General features: G+C 42.5%; 1 protein-coding gene across 4 annotated transcripts in view; it reads right to left on the reverse strand.

Annotated features, from left to right (window-relative positions):
- Nucleotides 1-22,112, reverse strand: part of DAPK2 (death associated protein kinase 2) — a 48,628-nt gene that overhangs the window by 2,409 nt on the left and 24,107 nt on the right. For 2 of the 4 annotated variants that reach the window (XM_061447206.1, XM_061447207.1), the window contains exons 3-10: nt 21,270-21,491; nt 15,249-15,387; nt 12,081-12,210; nt 10,911-10,959; nt 10,226-10,252; nt 7,078-7,230; nt 6,227-6,272; nt 588-5,373 (exon numbers count right to left, since the gene is read on the reverse strand). In XM_061447206.1, coding sequence (XP_061303190.1) covers nt 4,738-5,373; nt 6,227-6,272; nt 7,078-7,230; nt 10,226-10,252; nt 10,911-10,959; nt 12,081-12,210; nt 15,249-15,387; nt 21,270-21,491 — 1,402 coding nt within the window. In that variant the 3' untranslated portion in view covers nt 588-4,737. Of the gene's footprint in view, nt 1-587; nt 5,374-6,226; nt 6,273-7,077; nt 7,231-10,225; nt 10,253-10,910; nt 10,960-12,080; nt 12,211-15,248; nt 15,388-21,269; nt 21,492-22,112 lie in introns of those variants that run through there. The other 2 variants (XM_061447210.1, XM_061447208.1) reach the window with 2 other exon arrangements.

Raw genomic sequence — 22,112 nt, forward strand, 5'->3', positions numbered from 1 at the left:
GTGCCTGGAGAGTACCCTCTGATCTCAAACAACATCCTAAAGCCAGTGCAGTCCATGGTCACACTTGGCCATGTGCACAAAACTGTGCTCAGAAGTTCCACTGCTGCCCCTTTCTAGCCACGTAACCTGGCACAAAAGGCGTACCACATGGCCTGGACTTTGTTTCAACCTACACTTACATATTCTGTTTCATAATGATCACATAAAAACAAACAAAAGGTCTGGGAACACCTTTTCTAGCTGAAGGACAGAAGGAAGGACAGCCAAACAAGAGAGAGAGATAACTAAGGGGATGCTAGAGGATGCTAAGGCAGTGCTTCCACTTTGTAAAGTTGCTGAGGTGCCTCTTAGTGCACACCTGCACCACCTTCTCTGGATAGAGCTCACATCATCTGGCATTTATTCACCTCTCTCTTTCTGAAAGGCACTGGGAAAGCAAAGAACAGGTTCCACAGAGGCTCGACAGAAAGGAGGAGGAGATGCCAGCATATCAGTGGCACTGCAGCACACTGCTGCTCAGGGGGTTTGCAGGGGCTTGCTAGAAATCACGACACAATAGAAGTAAACCAGCATCACCACACTGTTAGGTCCTATGCTACTTTCTACATTTTCAGATAAAAGTTTTCACATTTTGCCCTTTACAAGGATATTTTTAAACCAAAGATCAATGAGGGCCCTTTCCTCACTTCCAGGATTTGGCTCTTCTAGCACATCTTTTCTGAGTTGTGCTTTGACAGGTTTTCTTTTACCAGGCTGGGGTAAACATCATAGAAGGAAAGAATAAAAAAACTGTGCTATAGACATTTCAAAAGTACATAGGTAAGTTTGAGGCAGTCACTTCAGCTCTAAAGAACATGTGAATGTGAAATAGGGAATAACTCCAGAGGGTGCTAGCTGTACTTTATAACCCAAGTATTAACATGGTACCACAGAGTAGCCTTTTTCTTGTCTCTCTCAAAGCTGGTCGATGAAACCTTGTCTGCTTATCAGAAGCCCAGGTAACCTGCCACTGCAAGGAATCTGCACTTAGAGATCCCAAGCAAAATTAGAAGGTGACCCAAGAACAGCAACCCATGACCAGCTTTTGTCAACACTGGACTTGCCAGGAATCACAGGACAGTTAAGTTTGGAAGGGGCCTCTGGAGATCTTCAAGCCCAGCTCCCTTGCTCAGGCAGGGTCAGCTACTGCAGCGTGCCCAGCACCACAGCTCACTCGGATGTTGAAGGACAGAGACTCCGTAACACCTCTAAGAACATGTTCCAGTGTTTGACTGCTCCTTTAGTAACAAGTTTGTTTGCTCTTTGTAATATTTAAATGTTATTTCTTCCTGCTGGTGCCCATTGCCTCTTGTTCTGTCACGGGACGCCATGAGAAGAGCTTGGCTCTGCTTTCTTTACTCCATTCCACCACATATTTATACAGATTGAGAAGATCTGCCCAAGCCTTCTCCTTTTGACACTGAACAATCCCAGCTCTCTCAGTCTCTCCCTTTTGACAAACAGTCCCATCCCTTAATCATTTTCACAGCATTTCATCTAACTGACTCCAATGTTTTGCTGACATCACCGTAATGAAAAGGGAAAAAGCTGTCATTTCATACTAGTGATGAGGATCCACACCACTGAAAAGATGTAGGCTTTGTCTTTTAACCATACCCAGAGTATGACAGCACAAGACATTGGTACCCTGGCAATAAACACATGAGGAAAGAACTGCAACACCTGAGTATGGAAAACAGGCAAGAAAAAAACACATATCAGAATTCAGACATGTGCCTAAAATGTTTGGATGCCCATCTGGTGTAAAGGAACAGGTGTTCTGCAAACCCTGACACAGCCCTTCTGAAAACAGAGCACCTTTCACCTCCAAAACCACATCAAAATTTGCATAGACCAGAAAACTGTATGTGACAGATTGAGGGGAAAAAAGTTCAAAACCAGACCTGGTAAAAGGCAAAAGAGAAAGGCCAGAAATCAACCCTTCAAAGACCATGGAGCTTATGGAGTGGCAACCATTCCCGCAGTTCTGATCTGCATATGTAGGCGGTGGATAAACCAGAAATATTTATACTGAACTGGACTGGAATGCAATCAAGCCAGACACCTGCAGAAGCAAGAGCACCAAAGGAGAAGGGAAATCACAGCAGTAAGGATTTAAACATTTTTTTCAGCAAAATAATTGATAATGTTCATGAGACAACACATTCACTTTCCAGGTACAGCATTTGTGCAGACATCCCTGCAGAAATTCCAGGAGCCACGCTATCCATTATGCCTCCTTCTGATGTAGAGGTATACACCGCTTGCACACAACAGAACTGGGACATTCAAGCATTAAATGTAATTTCCTCATGCTGCAAATGGCTAGCATGGTGCAACAAAACACCGAGCAGAAATCAATTTGAAGTGGAAAAAATGTCATTTGCTAAATGTCAGCTGTACAATCACAATGAACAATTTCTGAGTGCCCTTTCAGCAGCAAAATCGCTGCATCAAAAGTAGCCCACTTTACAGTGAGCTACTGCAGACTCTTAATAACAGCCTCTCAATTTCTAAGTGGCCTGCAAACCAGTGACCCTGTTGTTTTCCCCATCATCAGAATATCTTCTCAAAAGCAGGATGTCAGTGACCTCCTTCAGCTCACAGAGCATTAGCCTCAAGGACTGAGTCACAACAATAACCTCACCTAAACATGCTCAGGAACAGAGTGGCCTCATTTAATGTTCCTTCTCATTGTGCCAACACATTTGTTCATAAAGAATATCAAGACGAACAGAGAATATGAGATCATAGTTGAGGGAAGGCAGACTTTCTTTCCTGAGGATCTCTGCTGCAGATATGAACTCTCACTAAGTTTTAAGTTACTTTTAAGAATTAGAACTCTCTCCCTTATAAAACAGGGATAAGGAGTCCTGTGTTCCAGTTCTCCTGCACAGTATCCTGTGGGCCTTCCAGCTCAAAGGAACACTATAGTAGTGATGACTGAAGTGTTCTGAAAGAATAAAAAATGGGCATACGTAAAATTCCCAGTACTATTTGTCACAGTGGACCCCACTTCCCACCAACCATCACCACCACCACCTTGCTAGGGACATTTCCTGACTATCTGCACCACTTGGAAGCTTTAGGAAAATTTTCATCTTGTGCAAAGAAAGATGCCACAGAGAGCACATCCAGTTTCCATCCTCCACTGAGTACAATGACAGGAGTTACAATACCCCTATAATTAAGTGTTTTCAGAGCTCTGCATTTTCACCAGCCTCTGCACATCTTTATGAGGACATGGCAGTGAGTGGACCACTATGCTCTAAACCAACTGGATGAGAGTATACTTTTATCAAAGTAATAAACATTATTCTTAGTAATATTCTGAACAACAACAGTTCCATTTAATTTATTAGGTTCTCTAGAAAAGGAGGAATGAGGATGGGCAGTGAAAGATATTCTAATATGCATATAAAGATCCACTCTAGATGGACTTGAGCAGTGATGCCTGGCTACGATCTCACCAGTTCTTCTAGCTGCATAAACCTTGTTACCTTGCAGTGAACTCATACAGCTAAGCACAGGGGCTAGCTGTAAACTAGCCACAGAAACAAAGCTGGTAACTCTTTTCAGTACACAGAAACTTGACACCTCTTCTTCAGTCACTAGCTACACCATCAGGGAACAAGTACATCCTGCATAAGTGACTATTTATTGTGTCCAAAACTGAGATGGATACATCTGTGCGTATCAATACAGTATAATCAAAGGACTTCTTTGAAACACAAGGCAATCGGGCATGACTCAAGTTTGGGACAATTTGGGTTTTTTACTTTCTAAACCTTAAGGAAAAAAAAAGGTATTTTCATAGCAAGAACACTGGCCTTAAATCCCACACCACAGATGACATCAGTTGTACCTTTGTCATCACCTTTACTGTAGAAAGCAAACCAGTACTTGTGTTATCACTTATCACTCTCAACTTAAGATTTGCACTGTGAAATTACACACACAGTTATTTGATCAGTTCATCGCAAGTCCCCGGTTGCGTCACATGAATAGGATTTCTTTGGTACAGAACAGGAAAGTCAGCTGGATTTTAAACTAAAGGATTAATCAACAACATCTTTGATGATAAAAAGGTTTCACCCTGCATAACTGGCCTAAAAAAAACAACTTAACTTTTCTTCATCAGCAGCCATTTCACAGAGCATTTCCACAGCGCTAGCTAAATGTTCAGTTACTACACTGCTGACTCTGGTGTACGGGACAGATTTAACCTTTGCAAATATTTCTCTCATATGGTTTGTAGAATTGCCCGCAGCAGGTCTGCAGGACCATTCCTTCGTACAAACAAGGAAGCTACAGGAGATTTTTATCAGTTTCCATGCATCCAGCTTCTAGTAAGTATCGACCGACCTACTCTTTATTTCATGTTAATTACTCAATAATCTTCAAGAACTGTCATACATGATGAAGTATAATGCAGGCAATGCAAGAGGCTGTAGGGTTAGATGTGTCCATAACACTGTGATGATATAGTTCCCATAAGTTCAGACACTGAACATAGGAAAAATACTTCAGTACTACAGAACACTGCAAGCTTTTGGTCAGCACCTCGTGCAATACATGAGATTTTCTGTTTCAGATCTAGGTCATGGTTTTTTGTGTAAAATCTATGCACTGAAAACTTTTTAAGCTGCTGTACTTTGAAAGAGGCAGCAAACTCTGCACCTAGACTGATCTACAGTATCACTGATGTGATGCTGCTACCTCAAGATTCAAGCCTGCAAGAAATTCCTCACAGCGAGATCTATTTAACAGCTCCCTTAGAGATTCATTGATATCTTTGTTGAAAACAGAGTCAAAGTTTCCATTCACACAGGCTTCATTTTCCAGTTGAAAATTACTCATTAAATCCTGTATCCACTTGAGCTCCTCAGAAAGTTCTTGACTGAGAGATTCATACTGACTCTGCAGATCAGTGTACTTCCCGGTTATGCCTGTAAGACTAGTGCCTACAGTCTTGATATCATCTTGTAGGTGCCTTTTCAGGGATTCAATTTTACGGTATTCATACTTCAGCTGAGACAGCTTGTGCCTCACGCTTTCATTCTCCTCTTTATACCAAGCTTCTTTCTCACTATAAATGGAAACCAGAGCATCAATGTCCTCCTGTAAGGAATCATGGGATGCAGCCAAAGTGCTGAACCCCCGTTCTGTAAGTGAAATGTCTTCTACTACCCGGGCAAAGCGCTCGAAGTTGATGTAGGTGTTATTGGGAGGCATACTCGAATGGCACTTTATGGTGTACTCCCTCAGGCGTTTTGTCTTCAGCTGCGTGTTCTCAACCTTCTTATTTTCTTGGACTTTTGTTTCTTCTTTCAGCTGGTGAGCCATCAGACAGAGGAACCAGTATTACTGACCTTTTACAAGACAGTGCAGCAATTCAAAACTATACACAACGGATGCAGCCTGAGCTTCCACAATGCTGGGAGAGCCTCTGCTCCCACAGGCTTTCCTTCATGCATTTGAGTAAAAGGATAAAAACAACCAAACAAACCAACACACAAACCCAGACCTGAATGTGACAAGCGATGCGCATTCACTCCAATGTGATAAGTGTAAATAACAGGGCCCCAATTGACTTTCATGTTGATTTTTAGCAGTTAACAGTCTCAAAGCCATCAATATTTGTAAGAGGAAGAACAACAATCCTGAAAACATTCCAGGTAATGGTCTGCGCATTTCAAACATCCTCACCAGTCATGCTGAGATTAGCTGTGTTTTCAGTAAGAGACTTATCCACAAAAGCAAGCCATGTTTATGATGAAAAAGTACATACAGACACACAAAGGTAAGCAAACCAGCACACTTGGTATAGCAGTTAGATCTTGAGAGAAATGGTATTTTCCACATTGGGTGTAGTGAAATCTCAACTCCAGAAAGCACTAAACCAAACACATCGCATATGTCCATGCAAACTGAGAAGAATGGAAAAATGCAAGCCCCAGTTTAAGGTAGGATATACTAGAATGTGCAACAAACATCAAAGTTTTGGTAAGAAGAGGTCATTTGCAGAAATCCAAGGACTTAGTGAGATGCAACCAATTTCTTCCCAGTGCATTTCTTTGAGACACACAGTTTCATTATGCACCTGGAGGGCAGTTTTCCATTTAACACACCAATAAGAGTGAGAACATCACCCCTGCTTTGCTCACAGTGTGTCTATCAGACTTACCGTTATCCACGGATGAGACAGAGCTTCCTGAATTGTAAGTCGTTTCCTAAAAAACACCACAACCCCCCCCCCCCCCCAGACGTGAATGAGAAACACCTGGTACACAAGTCCATTGATTTTGTTTTGTTCATCCTGCATGCTTGGAAAATAAATTCTATCTATACATCTTGAATATGACTGTGTTTGAATCAAGGCTTACAACATGAATTACATCAAAACTGGCCTTCAGAACACAGTATTACATCACTGCAGGAGCTGCCATTTCCAGAGAGGAACGTTTCTGAGAGCAATACTTCAAGTCTAGGCAATCCTACCTTCCTTCTGCATTGTAGCAGTTTGGTGAACAGCACATTAAGAGCGCTGAGAATCAAAGGTAGAAAACACAGCACTGCCTCTGGCACATGGGACAAATCAGTATCAGGGACCTGTTCTTTCTTAAAGGGAGGTTGCTAGACTTGTGCAAACCTGACACCAACCCCACCTACTGCAGCCCATTCTAAGGCTTGAGGATTTGCAGGAATCTTGACTAACTTGTCTCCTTCACTCCAATACCTGTCTTCTCCCTTAATGAAGCCATTAAAAGGAACTGCAATGGCCTGACTTCCCTCCAGGACACAGAAGGTTATAGGGAAGGAGATGCTACTTCCCCATTCCAATGGGGAATACCTATCTTCTCCCCTAATGAAGCCATTAAAAAGAACTGCAATAGCCTGACTTCCCTCCAGGACACAGAAGGTTATAGGGAAGGAGATACTACTTCCCCATTCCACAGCTTTTATTAAAAGCCAGGAGAACCTATTTTTACCAAGTTTATCCTGGAGACAAATGGATCTTCCTGAATTGACACTTACCGTGTATCTTTCACCAGGAGTTTCTGAATAAAATCTTTTGCCAAGTCGCTGGTGTTGCTGAAAAATTCTTCATCAAATTCATAATTCACAGCTGTGATGTTGGCAAGTGTTTCTTGTTTAGTTTCTCCAAGGAAAGGCGAAGCACCACTGAGGCTAGATAACCCAGAAAGAAAAATCAGCTGGAAAAATAAACAGCAGAGGTCCCCTATTGAAATTACAGTGAGTGCATAATACAGTCTCAGGACATTTGTGGATCTCATTCTGCAGCAGCCATGCTACATGGGAAATAACAGGTCCAGCTTTGGCTCACTACATCTATGGGTTATGAATCAGACTCATCTTGAAAGTCTCTAGCATGGCACTAATGTGTGCACACAGATAAAACTGCACAGATTCCCCTCTGTCAAGAGTCTCACTGAAGTCATTGCCAATCAAAGCAGAAGTTTCAGCAGGGGAGAGTCTCTATTCCTGTGAACCCACAAACACTACCAGGCAGAAGCTTCCATCAGCTTCAAACAGAGAAAGTACTGTTTCTATACATTTTCTTTGGGTAGGAAAAGTCCTGCCCCTACTGCTTTTCTGTCTGCAAAGCTACTGACAAGTTCCCTGCACAGTGGGTTCAGCCAAGAGACCTTTCTCAGCTGGAACCAAAACACAATGCGGGACGGGCAGTCGGATGTGTGTGGCCTTTCCTAGGAGACATGTCCGATGGACAGGTAATGTCATGCTGCTCATTAAAAGGAATCCACAAACAGAAGGACTTTGCCTACTTCTGAGCAATGCAACGTTTCACTCTGTTGGCACTCTGCTCTAACTGCAAGGATATAATGGAGACAACATCATAATAAAAAGTTATTCAGCATCTTACGAGAAAAAGCTTTCCTCCTGCTTTGCCCATCTCTCAACAGCAAGTGACAACCTTCAACTTTGATGCCTTTGATACCTCTGCTCCACTAAACTCAAGTGTTAGAACAGATACACTGTAGACTCTGCCTGTCCTCCCCTTCCTCCCTGCCCCAACCCACAGGGACGCCGACTGGCAAAAGCCTGCTTGATAGGAAATGTTATTTATGCCAAGGAAATTGACCTCATCCCTCTCTGAAAATCTTCTGGGCTATTATTATGCTTATCTATTATGTCTGGCTTTGACAGCACAGTTCCAGGATGCAGCAGGCTCAGAACAGGGCTTCAATAAACTCCTGGGATTTGAACTGAGGTTGTGAATACTAAACCACCTGCTTACATGATCCTGCCCAACAGTCCTTTTACCTTGTTGCCCAGCCAAACACCATGCTGACTGGGAATCTGGGGATAAGTAGAAATTTAACGGGACCACCTGGGCCATTCAGCCCCATTCCCAGCTACCACATGTGGTTTTATCCACAGAATAAACATTTGAGTGCATAGACTGTTTCCTGTCCCTCTATAACCATACAACAATGCCAAAGCAGCTTACACAGCAAGGCAGCATTAGTTAGGTCCTCCAGTTCTCTTTGACGGAGTAAATGTCACCCCATAAGCAACAGTCAATCTCACTTCCTAAAGGGTTTTACATTCTACCTCTTAAGCTTTTGTTCCATTTGAGTTAGCCACAAAGAAGGCTACAAGCAGGCACCTCACCACAGACCATGGGCACTGTTCCAAGCTTTAGTTTGGAAGCCTTCCCTAGAGCCTTAGTTTCTATTCCCTTTCCCAAAACTATGGAATGAAGCAGCTGTAATTCCACCTTCTGGCTCTTTGCTGAAAGCCAAAGCCAACAGTGCTCTATTTGCCTCTTTGGGACTCAGTCTTTAGGTCTGCGAAATGAGGAGATTCTCAAATTCGAGCACCTAATGGAAATGACTTGTCATACCCTGACTCAGTGCCTGTAAATATCTAACAGCAGACCTCAGTATTCAAGGCTTTGCCCTTACAACCCCGGGAACCACTCCACTGGTTGCTGAATTAAGGACTTGTAGGCATTTTGAGCTCTGCACTTGATGATGGCATCCATTTGCTTGCTGCCATGTTTGCTAAAGTAGGTGGTATCATTAGACCCACCCCATTTACTCAGACTTCTTCAGAACAAAAGGCTTTAAATTCAACAGGCAATACTAAAGGCATACACATTCCTAGTACTTAGCATACCATGCAGACTGACCCCTCCCATCACAAAAGCACTGGAGTGCTCCCTCTTTAAACGTGGCAAGTTAGTCCTCTGAATGTTATAAGGAAGAGCAGATGCCCAGGGTAGGAATGACAGGGTGAGACATTTCCAAGCATGCAGTTTCTGCCATGCGCTGCTCCCCAGCAGTCACAGCAGCTTGATTTCAATGGAAGCAGTTAGGTCCAAGAATTGCTGATCACTTCTGTAATTCCCTTATCAAACCAGAGGAAAGAATACCTGAAGCAGTGAATGCTGTCCCTCCAGTGCACGCATCCATTGTCACACAAGCACTTTCTCAAGTTGTCAAGCTCCACCTTAAAACTCTCTCGACGGCTTGTCCCTGGGATGCCCACAGAACCTCATTTCTTTGAGCCTGAGCTTGTCATAATCTCCTACTTTTATTTAGTCATCACCAGCTGACACACTTTTTTTCCCCTCATGCTGACTACAGCAGTATTCCCAACCAGCCTTTGCTTTACTCGTTTTAACAAGCCCTTTTGTCTGCTGTACAAAGAATTCTCAGTTCCCATGGTCAACTTCTCCGCTCCCAACCCAGCTTAAAATCACCTTTTGAACATGGGTGACCACGTTTATGCATAGTAACCTGGACTGATTTGTCTTTACAAGCAAATTAAATCTTCCCTGTATTTACCTGAAATCTCACCTTGTAAATGGTACTATTACACTTTCTATTCCCTCCACACACTGATAGCTCGTGGTCATTCTGTGAGCAACCAATACACTTGAGCTTTTCCATCCTCTACCGTTTGGAGCTGATGAGGTCCCGTAAGAAGTAGAAATGCCCAGTGATGCTAGAGACATTTCAGAATGCCCCTCTTCTTTTACCCTTTATTTTAAACTTGAAAAGGCTGCAGGATAACATTTGCCCATCAGACAAACTACTGCCCACCCCATTCTTACATGACTAAAGGGAAGAGCAGTTTCATACTAGTGCGACAGAGCTCTAGGAACACTTCTACACAACAAACCCACTGTACTCACAGTATGTAGGTGATGACTCCTATGCTCCTGAAAAACAAAGGAGATTAATTGCAAGGGTTCTACATGACCTGTATTCTTAATATACACAATATGAAAAAATCAATAGTAGCTGCTATACAAGCAGCTTTAGAAAACACATCTCTTCCAAAGAATGGTGTTTCAGGGTGTTGAGCATGAATTTAACACACAACTTCAAGTAATGTGGGTATCTGAAGTCTTTATGTGTTTCTACTCTAGCAGGTATTTACCACAGAACACACCAGAAATGCAAAGAAACAGAAACAAGGAAGTTTTATTTGGGGTGACCTCTTTTGCCTGCCTGCTCAGCAGATCAGATTAATATGCAGGTCTCCTCTGCATGCAGGACTTATAAATAAAGCAGTCACAAGTGAGACAGGAACATGTTTTCTTTCAAGAGTCATCCTCTGCAGTGGACAGTGGTAAAATGTTAACTCTGTAACTGCCATCAGTTAAGTTTTTCATTGTAATACTGCAGAAATTAAATGCTTATCTCTTCATTTAAGAGAATGCATACAAATGGAAAGACAGAACAAAGAGTTATTAACTGCACGTAAGGGTTTGGGTTTTTTTTCTGGTTTTGATTTGCTGCAGTAGAATGGACTCTGTTCAGAGCAAACTGGGAACAGACAACAGTAGAGCAAGGTGGGGGAAGTTCAAAACATACCACATATCTGCAGCCAGTCCCAGTGGTTCATAGTTCACTATTTCTGGAGCTGTAAGAAGAATTCAATTCAACATCAGCAGCTGAGGTAACAGGTTTTTACCAGGCTGAACTGAACAGCAGCTCAAAACCACCAAATTGCCAAGAAGGAAAAGGGGGGGGGTGGGAAAAAGAAAGGCAGCTCTAGGATGCACTGTCTAGAGTTTTACAGGCCTGACAGGAATTCAAGTTCACAGGTGTGCAAGAGATTATGTGGAGTAACTTGGAGCATTGTGCAACTCAAGTATAAGGGTAAAGCAGATGTTGTATACTAATTACAGTGCTAATGAAAACAAATTATGCTTCCCAAGGATACTGTTACCCTCAAGAATCTGAGCTTTTGTCTTGTTTTTAACTGGTGCCATTAAAGCTAGTTTCTAATGGCCAGCCTGAAACAGCCCTTAGACAAGAGATTGAAACTACATGCTAGACTACACTGCTATCTGTGCCAAAACCCATTATCATTACAAAAACCATTTCCTCATTTAAAAACATCCACATATAAGATTGAATGAAAAAGAAAAGACCAAGGTGAGGTAATGAGATGAAAAAAGGCATCTATAACAGATGTGTCCTTGCCCTCTGCAAGCCAACTCCAAAATCTCTAAGTGAAACTAGTAGAAAGGAGTAGGATTAAGCTAAAAATCCAAGTAAGATATATGACAATTATGATCAATGAGTGACAAAAAGAGAATCGGGTGGCAAGATGTAAGGGGAGGTGAGAGGCTTGTACTTAATAGTACCCAGTACTTGTACCCAGTGTGAGGCAGTTTTATCAGGAAGCAAAGCTAGGGATACCCAGTCATTGTGTCCCCATGTACCGCAATGCAGAGAGCTTTAGTAAATAGGCAGTAGTAAAAGAATTACAACTTTTACTTGCAGGGTTTCACAATCACAACCCTGAATTCACATCTCTATTTATTTGGCAGCAACCTACTCTCACAGAAGTAGCACGTCTGCTTTATAGAAAGCACTTCTTGCCTAGTCCAGAAAAATAAAGTAAACCTCTAGTTTTAGGCTACCTTGATAGAAATGTGATTGAAACTTCCTCTCACCCTCACTTCTTCACTTTGGAAAGAAGTCTCAACTTCCTCGTGGAAGTTGCAATACATGTCAAATGAACAGGTCACTCACCCACAAATTCTGGAGTTCCAAAAATGTTCTTAAATTCAACACCATCTTCTATTTTGTGAGCCAGGCCGAAGTCAATGAGTTTGATGTGCGGAATAGGGATATTCTTGTCTAGAAGCATAATGTTTTCAGGCTAAAAATAACCAAAGATAGATCTTTGTTATTATAATATTAATATCTTGAGAAAATAGCAGAGTTCTCAGATGCCTTTTTTTTACACAAGACTGTAGAACAGGAAACATACCTGTGCCTAACCATTTACAATTCATTCATTTGATAAAGGGATGACAACTGAAATTGGACATAAATTAATGGAGCAGAACTACATAAAAGCAAAGCAGATCTACTAAGAGTGATACTTTCATTCCTTTAACTCTATCTTGTGCAAAATCTGCCTTTATCTTCCTGTTAGCACTCCTAAGCTTATTTTCTCAATGATGGCTATTGCCAGGATGAAAACCAGATACCCTTGTTCCCACAATGAGACAGGAGTTTTTCACTCAGTTGTATGTAGTTCCCCAATCTAACAGGATATGCCACTAGATTATCAGACCAGCAGCACTGTGATACAACACGAAGCGCAAACTCAGCTTATCTTGTCACTTTTTAAAACAGAAAAGTATCCCCCTGGCCTGCAGAGAAGATGTCACACTCTGACCCCATGGATCTGATCTGCCTCAGTTACAACAACTGGCACACACATAACAGCAGGTAGCAGGTATCTGAAGCAGGTGGTGCAGAACCAGAATGCCACTACTGGATCCTGAGGGAGAGCTGCACCACTCAGTACTTTGACTGACAGCAATGTTACTGATTCTGCCCAGTTGTCCCTGTACTGTTTTGTAACTCACTGGAAGAGGTCTGATTAAATGCTTCTTAAGGTATTCTACTCATACCTAGACCTACTTAAGGAAAATGCTCCTCTCTACGAGATTAAATTCAAAGCTGCAAGAACAAAACCAGGAAAGATCTAGGATTTGTTATCTGAACAGTCCCGAAAATACAAAGAGTTGGCATCAGAGGCCCTAGCTCATATATGACAGCAAACTGTTAATAGAACATGTAGCATTTCTCACAACATTGAAGGGAAAAGGTGAAGCTTGAACGGTGAAATTAAAGCCAACTTTTTCAACCACAGACTTTTGCTTTCTTTACCAGATGTAATTGATATTTCATAATCTTATTCCTTCAGCTAATATCTCAGCCTTAGTTATTCCCTACATGGCCCTATTTCACAGGTTTCAGAGTAACCTATGGGTTCAATTTATCTCCCACGAAGAGCTTTAATGCATTCATTTATCATAACTTAACCATAAGCTCAAGAGCAACACTGAGACAGTTCAATTCCCTGCTGGCAGCTGCCTGGCCTTTTCACAGCAGATGCTAATGTGGAAGCAGCTCCTGCAAACACACGCTCACAGTCAGAGATGCACTGGGAAAGAGAGCAGATGAATAATTTATTGTCATAGTCACTGGACCAAGAATATTTTAGCCTCAGGCTAACAATTCAGTTTTTCTTCCATGGATCTAGGGCATATGTGTTTGCCCAGACACATGATGTAAGCTTATTGAGAGCAGACAGAACAGACTGAAATGGCAAAAAGGCACAGTCACTACCTCTTGGACTGTTTTATTCCTTAGGTGGTGTAAGTCACTGGAGCTCCACTGCAGGCAATGGAGCCCTGTCAAGTGACAAGAGAATTATAAATCATTCTCTATCTAATCAGATTCCTGCTTAAAAATACATGTCTAATTTAACACAAGCAAAACTCCAAACCGAGAGTCCTTGAAAACCCAGGAGAGTTATTCTGTGATGCTCACTATCAATGCAATGATTGCTTACTTATCCTTCCCAATTTCTGTCTTGCATTTCTTGTTACATCTTCACTGACCACCTAACATTACTGGTATTAAATACCAAAACGAGCAGCTAGAGATCAGTATAGAGAAAAAAGTTGCACCTGTAATCTCACAATAATTTCATTGTAGATACCACATTGTTTTCTAATACAAAGCAAACATTTTCAGTCCTTGGCTTCTGGATTCATGTAGTAATTACAAAATCAAGTGCACATCCTTCATATGTTCACACATCTCCTATGCTTTTCACATGCACCCCATGAAGATTTGGATGGAAGTTTGCTAACCAGTTTTTAGGTTAGATGTGATATGCAATATTTGCAATGACTACATACCTGCCATTAACACTGACTCAAGACAAAGCAATTTAAGACAAAGACAGCATTAGGCACCCATTTAACACAAGGAATGAGCACATATATCCTGAAAATCTGGGAGGAGTTTATCTATAGCACACACATAATTAATATAAATAACCTGAATTTAAAGTCAGGACAAGGAACATGTATCTAGCAGTAGAGTTTTTCCTTTTCCCTTCATTATAAAACTGTTTTATTCTACTTTCCCCTATGGATAAGTGCATTTTGAATGTATTTCTGGAAAGGAGTGATGTCTGAGGCAGCCAGTTCTGCAGCTGTGAGCCTGCTACTGAAAAAGCATTTTATTCTAGTCTCAAGAGTTTTATTCCCAAGGACAACAGCCTCCTAGTTTCAGAGAAGCATGTTCACCTAGGCAGGCCACAATGAAAGCAGAAGTCTTCTGTACTGTTTAGGCCAGCTGTACTGACACCAAAGTCAAGGATCAAAACTATAGATGACACCTGATATGGTGGAAAAGAGCTCTGTGTGATGTGCTTTCAAGACTCTATGCAGCTAAGAAATCAAGAAGTCTTTCTATTAACCAGACTGCACAGGAGAACACATACTCCTCATGTAATTCTAAACACAGCGGGGACTGGATGCAGCAACAGTTCTTCGCAACTGGACCTGGCTCCTCTTCCTAAAAATGCATTTCTTCTGTACATCATGCTAATATTTTTATTTTTTAAACACTATGCTTTGGCTGACCCCACAAATGCACAGAGTTGAAGGATGAAGACTCACAATTTCTTTTTCCCCAGTCAGTAAATATACAAGCCCATCCAAAAGTTACTACAGGGAGGTTATCTTCCTTGGAGCACTCAGCTGTGCAGTGCATTTACAATGATCTTACCCATTATTTTAGGCATGGTATCAAATACAGGTATCCAAAACAGTACAGTTCACCATTAAAAAACATCAACAATAACAAAATCTAAATCAGCATCTTTACCTTTAAATCGAAGTGAGCAATTTTCTTAGAGTGAAGGTAATTCACACCATCTAAAATCTGTTTGATGAATCTCGTTGCTTCCTCTTCACTCAAAGATTCCTTCTGTGCCAGGAAGTCAAAAAGTTCTCCTCCAGAAACCCTGCAAAACACACCAGGAAACATCCTGTTATCTACTGCACTGTAACACATAAAATAAAGGTCAGCACAGAAAACTCAAGTAGCAAAAAAGCTCCACAAAGTTAGACAAAGGCCACTCTTGCAAACAGCCTGGAGTTTTGTGTTCTGGTCCCAGGTGTGCCAAAACTTCTTTCAGGCTTCAGCTCTCTCCCCTGTGAATTAAGGACTGCCTTTCCTTAAGGCATTAATGCTGCAAGGTTTGATTCATTAAGGATTGTTAAGGACCCAAAGAGGTACATTTTTCTATTGCTGAATCCACGGGCATGTGCATATTTCAACAGACAGACTCCGTGTTACCTGCCTCAACTGCTATTTTTCAAAGTTTTCTTTTGGGTGAGACAGAGGAAATAGAACAAGTTGTAATAGTCAAGAACTGTTAGAGTGACTTTGCTTATGGGTTGCTGCCAGAAACATGAGGCAGTAAGATCTGCCAGTAAGGTCTCTTTTCTTTCCAGAACAGCCATTGCACTGTCCTAAATACAGATCCTTGCCTGACAGAACTGCCAGGAAAGCATTTATTTCGTGCTGAATTTTTAAGAATTAAGCAGATTGTAGCAGGTTAGAAGGTACCTAAAGTACTTTTTCCAAAGCAAGGAAGTGCTATTAGTAATTGTCCTGGGTTCAGCAGTAGCAGTCATTTTTCTCCTCCTTAGTAGTTGATGCAGTGCTGTGTTTTTTACTTTCAGCCTGGGAACAGCACTGATAACACCGAATGTTTTTAGTTACTGCGCAAATGTTTACTTTGACCAAGGACCTTCTCAGTCTCATGCTCTGCCAGGGAGGAGGGGAAGCTGGGAGGAAGCAGAGACAGGACACCTGACCCAAACTGACCAAAGAGGTATTCCATACCACAGCACGTCATGCCCAAGATGTAACTGAGAGTTACTTGGAAGGGGTGGTTCACTGCTTGGTCGGCCTGGGTATCGACGGGTGGTATTGTATTCTCTTCCCTTGTTATATCCCTTATCATTATTACTATTGGTGGTAGCAGCAGTGGTTTGTGTTATACCTTAGTTACTGGACTGCTCTTATCTCAACCCTTGGGAGTTACATTGTTTTGATTCTCCTCCCCATCCCTCTGGAGGGGAGTGGGAAGAAAGGGGGGGAGTGAGCAAGAGGGCTGCGTGGCTGACTTACGGCCTGGGCTTAAACCACGACAGTAACTGACAGGTTTTGCATCTAAATTGAAATGCATTCCATATGAATTTAATACATAAGATTTCTATTTTCATTTTTGTGCTTTGTAATGAGAGGTCCAGTGCTATTTTTCTGTATAGTATGAAATAAGATGATCTAAATATTGAATGGGGCATTGTTTGCAGTTGTTATTCATAATTACGTTTACATTTATTGTTTCCAGTTTACACTATCATTGGTATTACTGATCTATTCTCATTCAGATTTACTCTTAGGGGCACCCACAAAGTGGTTGTTGCTCTTGAGTTCAGGTGTACCACCACACCATTGCTCAGGATCCAGAATGTAAGCACAAGGCCCCAGAAACCCAACAGTCATTTGGAAAACGAGCTTCTGGCCCAGTTTGATGGAACAGCCGCAAAAGAACTGGCAGGTTCAAATGTTTTGACTTAACTAAGTGCTGTGACTCACAGACAAGTTAGACAACACTGCAATGCAGAGGGCTTTGCAATGATTACTCTGATCCCAGGCTCCTACACACCACTGGTGGTGACAAGATGGTGATTACTCTGCTTTTTCAGAGCAAACTCTTGTGAACAGCTATAAAAATTGCAAGGAGAAGCCAACTGCAAGCCAGAACATCGTGTCAAAAGCCACAAAGCCATGTGCCTTATTTGTTAACTTCTGCTGTTGCTGTGACAGCATACTTTGCTGTTCCAAAGTCAGAGACTTACACAGAGCCCACTGACTTGGGCATTGATTAGTGGGTATTTTTTTGCAGCTTCCACATATTCAGAAACTTTCTCAGCAAGAGGAAGCAGGACACTTCACCTGGGCAGAAGTCACTTGATCCTTTAATTGTTACAACTGAAAGTCTGGCAAACAAAAACAAGCTTATATGACACAGAAATATGTTGCAACGGCTGCCTCTGGCTGCTGCCTTCTCCCTCCTTACTCAGCCTGTGAGACTCTCCTTTGGTCTCTTGTTTTCAGGTAACACAAACCAAGGGTCTCAGTGCTACCATCAGCCTCGCTGGACAGGTTGTGTTTTACCCTGTGCATTTCAGGAGCCAGGGAACACTGCCTCCTTTCCACATCGTAACAGGTTTAGGGGCCTTGGTTCATTAGTTTACAAATTATTACAGCTGTAGCAAGCCAGTAAAGAAATCTTCAAGTAAAGAGCTTCATGGAATCTGTGTACAGAGAAGAGGCAAGTACTTTCCTTACTGACTTCTATTCAAATCTCACTTAAGCACTCACCTCTGGCAGGCACTAGGGCCCTGTCACCAGGAAGCCAGCTGCACTAGGACACTTTCTGGTACTTTTCTGGAATTCAACCATGTAAGCACATAACTCTCTCTTCCTCTTTTACCCTGTCAAACCTCCTCAGAGGCTGTTCTTCAAGGCGGACTCTTCAATCAGGACTAAAAATAGAACAGCTCTCTCTCGACCAGACCAACAGCCCATGTAGCCCAGCCTCCAGCTCCCCAGCAACATCCTGGGCAACCAGCTACGCCACTGAAGACACCGTACAGCCTGTAAGAACAAGGATCACAGGAGATTCACTTGCTAGCTCCTGGCTGTACTTTCCCTCTTCTCTCTAGTTTACACTAACCCTGAATCAGGCTAGACAGGGAGAAATTTCCAAGGTACAGAATACAACATCAAAATAAAAAAGGAAACAAAAGAAGTTTCAAGCGCCTGAAGTCCCCCTGCCTTTACCAGCAAAAGACTTCTTCTTACAACCACCACAGGAGCATTTCATTTTCTGAAGGTCAGAGACTGGCATGCATTACAAATGGTACATCAATCTCCAGTCTCTTATGACACAGCCTAAGACATTAGTCTAAGCTGCAGAGACCTTAAAAGAGTAATTTAAAGGAAAATTCAAAGAGATGTGATGATTTCTCATTAACAAAGACTCAGCATTTAGAATAGGTTTTGAGTAAATTGTGCACAGGGAGTGGTGAGCAGTTTAGCGCAGGATCATTCTCATCCAAGTTATTCACCTGAACTCAGAGAAACTGCAGGCAGAAGAGACTTGGCAATTCCTAAAGCCAACCATTACAGAATCACCTCAAAAGGCAGCTGAATGCCAACTCCCTTGCAGTAAAACCCTCATAACTGCACTAAAAGTTACATTTGAACATGCAGGGATGCGTGTTTTCCAAATCAGCACCATCTGTAAAGGAGTAAATGCTCCTTTCTCAAAGGACCTTAGGTTACAAAATAAATTCCTTCCTCTAATTCAATCTCTTTCCCTTTTATTATGTCACCTTATTCCCATGGCAAACAAAGCAGCAAGCACATTATACCTTTGCTCTTCCTTCAAACCCCAATAAAAGACAAGTGACAATGCTGCCTTACTTCTTGGAAACAGCTGCTTATTTTGTGTACACAACCTTGACAGTCACCAGTAGAGGAGACTGGTGCATCACTCAAACACACCTTCAGGCTGCTTTTGTCTGGGCAAAGCAGCCTCAAGGCAGAGCCCAAGAGACAGAGAACAGCAAAGTCACAAAAAGCTGTGGGGAGCATATCCCTGAGCAATGTGCACAAGGAAGGGCAAACCGTGTACCTGCCAAACTGCACTTAACAGCAGTGGGCTTGGCAATGCTCTTCCGGCTCTTGAACAGAAGAAACAGCACCTGTAGAATCAAACCCTGTCTAAAGAGGAGACAGTGAGCTTGGGAAAGGGTCATTTTAGCCAAAGCCTCTTTCAAACACCAGGGTAGCTTCTTCAATTAATCAAGAATACTGGAGACATTCTTTTGAAGCTGAAGTCCACTGCAGCTTAACATAAGGCCAGTTGGCCAGGGGCTGTAATGCTTATTTCAATGAACCGCAGGGAGTATGAGACTCTGATAGCAGAGCATCAGGAGGAGAGATTATCTATTTACAGAGAGAATTTAATTATCTTTATTAGCAATTATCATAATCCTCAATTTGTACACAGCAGCTGAATGCAGGGGTCTTAATCAGGTCAAATTGCACCCTGCCTTTTAAAAAGAGCAATAAGCTACAGCCTAACAACAGGACACGCAAAATGTGTCAGGCCATGTGAGGACAAGAAAAAGCAGAAGGTAATGAACCGGGAGGTTGTTTTAGCACGAAGTAGCTGCCAGTCAGAAAAACCCCTCTGTCTTCCAGTGCATGGCTACAGAGACCACCATTTGGCCCCAGACTATACTTAAAAATTAACAGATGCTTATCATCACTCATATGCCATCTGCCAGTAGTCACAGTAATCTCCAGGAATGCTCCCTGGCCTAAATTCCTGCTCCCCTGGAAAGCAAGTGGTTGTTTCATCTCACTCAGGGATCAAAGCCTCATAGCCTAGATTCCATTTTCAAGGCCACGCAGGGGCCCAAAGGAACAGAGGATCTATGTACCTTCAGCCACAGTGTCTCTGTATTTCGTGCTTCATACATATAGATAACTTGCATCATTTACTCATTACCCAAAAATTGCAGCAAGTAGAAGACCTCAGGCTGCCTCCTTGCTTACAGCTTTCCATTAGTACCATGAACTGACAGATAGAGGATATGTCATCATCTGCACAGGTCCTCTAAGACTCAGAGCTTTGTGAACCAGGTGATACTGGTTCCACCAAAGAGCAGGACAGAGCCCAAAAAACCTTAAATTGATGTGTCTTCCTTCATTACATGACAAACTTCATCCCCTTAGGCCAAGACCACACATTCTCACCAGCAAAGCTCCATTTACTGTAACAGCTACTTCCATTCCTGGCTCTGAGGAGTACAAGCACAATTGTACCCTGCTCTGCTTTGTGTGACAGTGTTCAGGCTTTCCCTGGTTCTCTGTGGAGATTAGGAAGGCTGAGCCACACAAATACACACAGATGTAAATTTGCATGTGCACTAAGAATTTACATTCCTTATGGCAGACCAACAAAACACACTGTGAACTGTACAGAAAGACAGGTTTTGAACACAGGTTTGTATGACCATCCATGCACACAGCCTCTCACTTCCGTTGCATTCCTAATCCTCAGCCATGAAACACCTGGAATGGCAACAAGTCAAGTGCCAATTCACTACCCCAGTGTAAGTCTGGTTATAAAGAGACCCAGTCCCAAATGGCAGGGGTTTTCCTCCATCACATGGTGGCACAAAAGAAGAGTAAGCAGCTTTCCTTCGCTCCCACCCTGCCACTATTCATCCTCAATAGTCAAAGTCTAGGGATTTAAATAAACCTCTTCCCTTGCCCTCCTTCCCTTTTTTCCCCTAGTCTCCTCTAAATGAGGAAAATATGGGAGTACAGAGAACGGCTGCAAACAGGGCAAAGAACTTGACGCCTTCACATGTATTGGAAGAGATGAAAGCAGACAGAAAACTGAAATCAACATTCTGAGTCCATTCGTGCTTCCTCCAAGGTTCACATCAGGGCAGCACTAGGCAGACATGAGGTAATCCCTCTGTGAGTAAACTGTTTCAGGCTGACAGCACTCCCTGGCTCAGTAACAACAGCCTCAGCTGATGTGAAGGTGCACCTGTATCGCCAAGGCACATGGATGAACTGGGGGGCCTGTTTACCAGGAACCTCATGCAATTCTCCTGCCAGGATCTGCGAGGCCTGAGAACACAACAGCTCCATTTTAACAGCGCCTCTGTTCTACCTCTGCAGCCCTTTCCGCTTCCTATTTACCTCATACTACCCCAGAGGACAGGAAGTCCCCTTACTCACAGCTCAAGGATGAGGACCACATCCGTCTTGTTCTCATAGATGTCATGCAACTTGATGATGTTGGCATGCAGGATCTGCTGCAGGATGGAGACCTCTCGCTCAATTTCCTCACGCCTCACTCCACGGCGGCTGGCCCGGCTCTGGCGTTTCTTAATGAACTTAGCAGCGTACTCCAGCCCCGTGCTCTTGTCTCGACATTTCTTCACTATGGCAAACTGGCCACTGCAGGGAAAAGAAGATAACAAAAAGTCTCTTAAAACTTTCATATAATCACAGGGTCCCAAATAAGCCATTCATATACAACCCTTGAGCAACACTGCTAACCATACCAGCTTGGTTTTGCTCCAGCAGTGAGGACTGTCAGAATCCTGCAGTCACTATAGCACAACAAGGTGGCCTCCTGCTGTGTCTGAAATTTAGCAAAGCCAAGCAATGTCTGACAAGAAGGGAGGACAGATGTTACTATCTCCAAAAAGCAGTTTGCGTTTAAATGAGTAAGATCTGCCCCAAAAGGTTCAAATTACCACTCCTTCGCTGGGTAATGCTTAAGGCATTCAAGTCTGCAAGATACCACTGGATGGCCAGAAAGGACACGCATGCATTTAAGTACTTCCCTTAAGAATAATCTCTCAGAAAAGAACTGAAAGGGTTGATAACCCTTTGGAAATGCAGAACTGGCCTCCAGGAACCGATTTTCAAATAAGAGAATTGTTTATTCACATTTCTGCACTTCTCTTGATAATTCAGTAATGTAACAGAAAGGTAACCTGAGTAAGTGCAGTTTTCTCACGGCACTCCGAGGACAAAGAATTTCCCACTGTACCAAATAGTGAAGTTATTAAA

The sequence above is a fragment of the Pezoporus flaviventris genome, unplaced genomic scaffold, assembly GCF_033815535.1.
Source record: "Pezoporus flaviventris isolate CSIRO_AGI_PZ_B2104156 unplaced genomic scaffold, CSIRO_AGI_Pfla_v1 ptg000006l, whole genome shotgun sequence".
Taxonomy (NCBI): domain Eukaryota; kingdom Metazoa; phylum Chordata; class Aves; order Psittaciformes; family Psittacidae; genus Pezoporus; species Pezoporus flaviventris.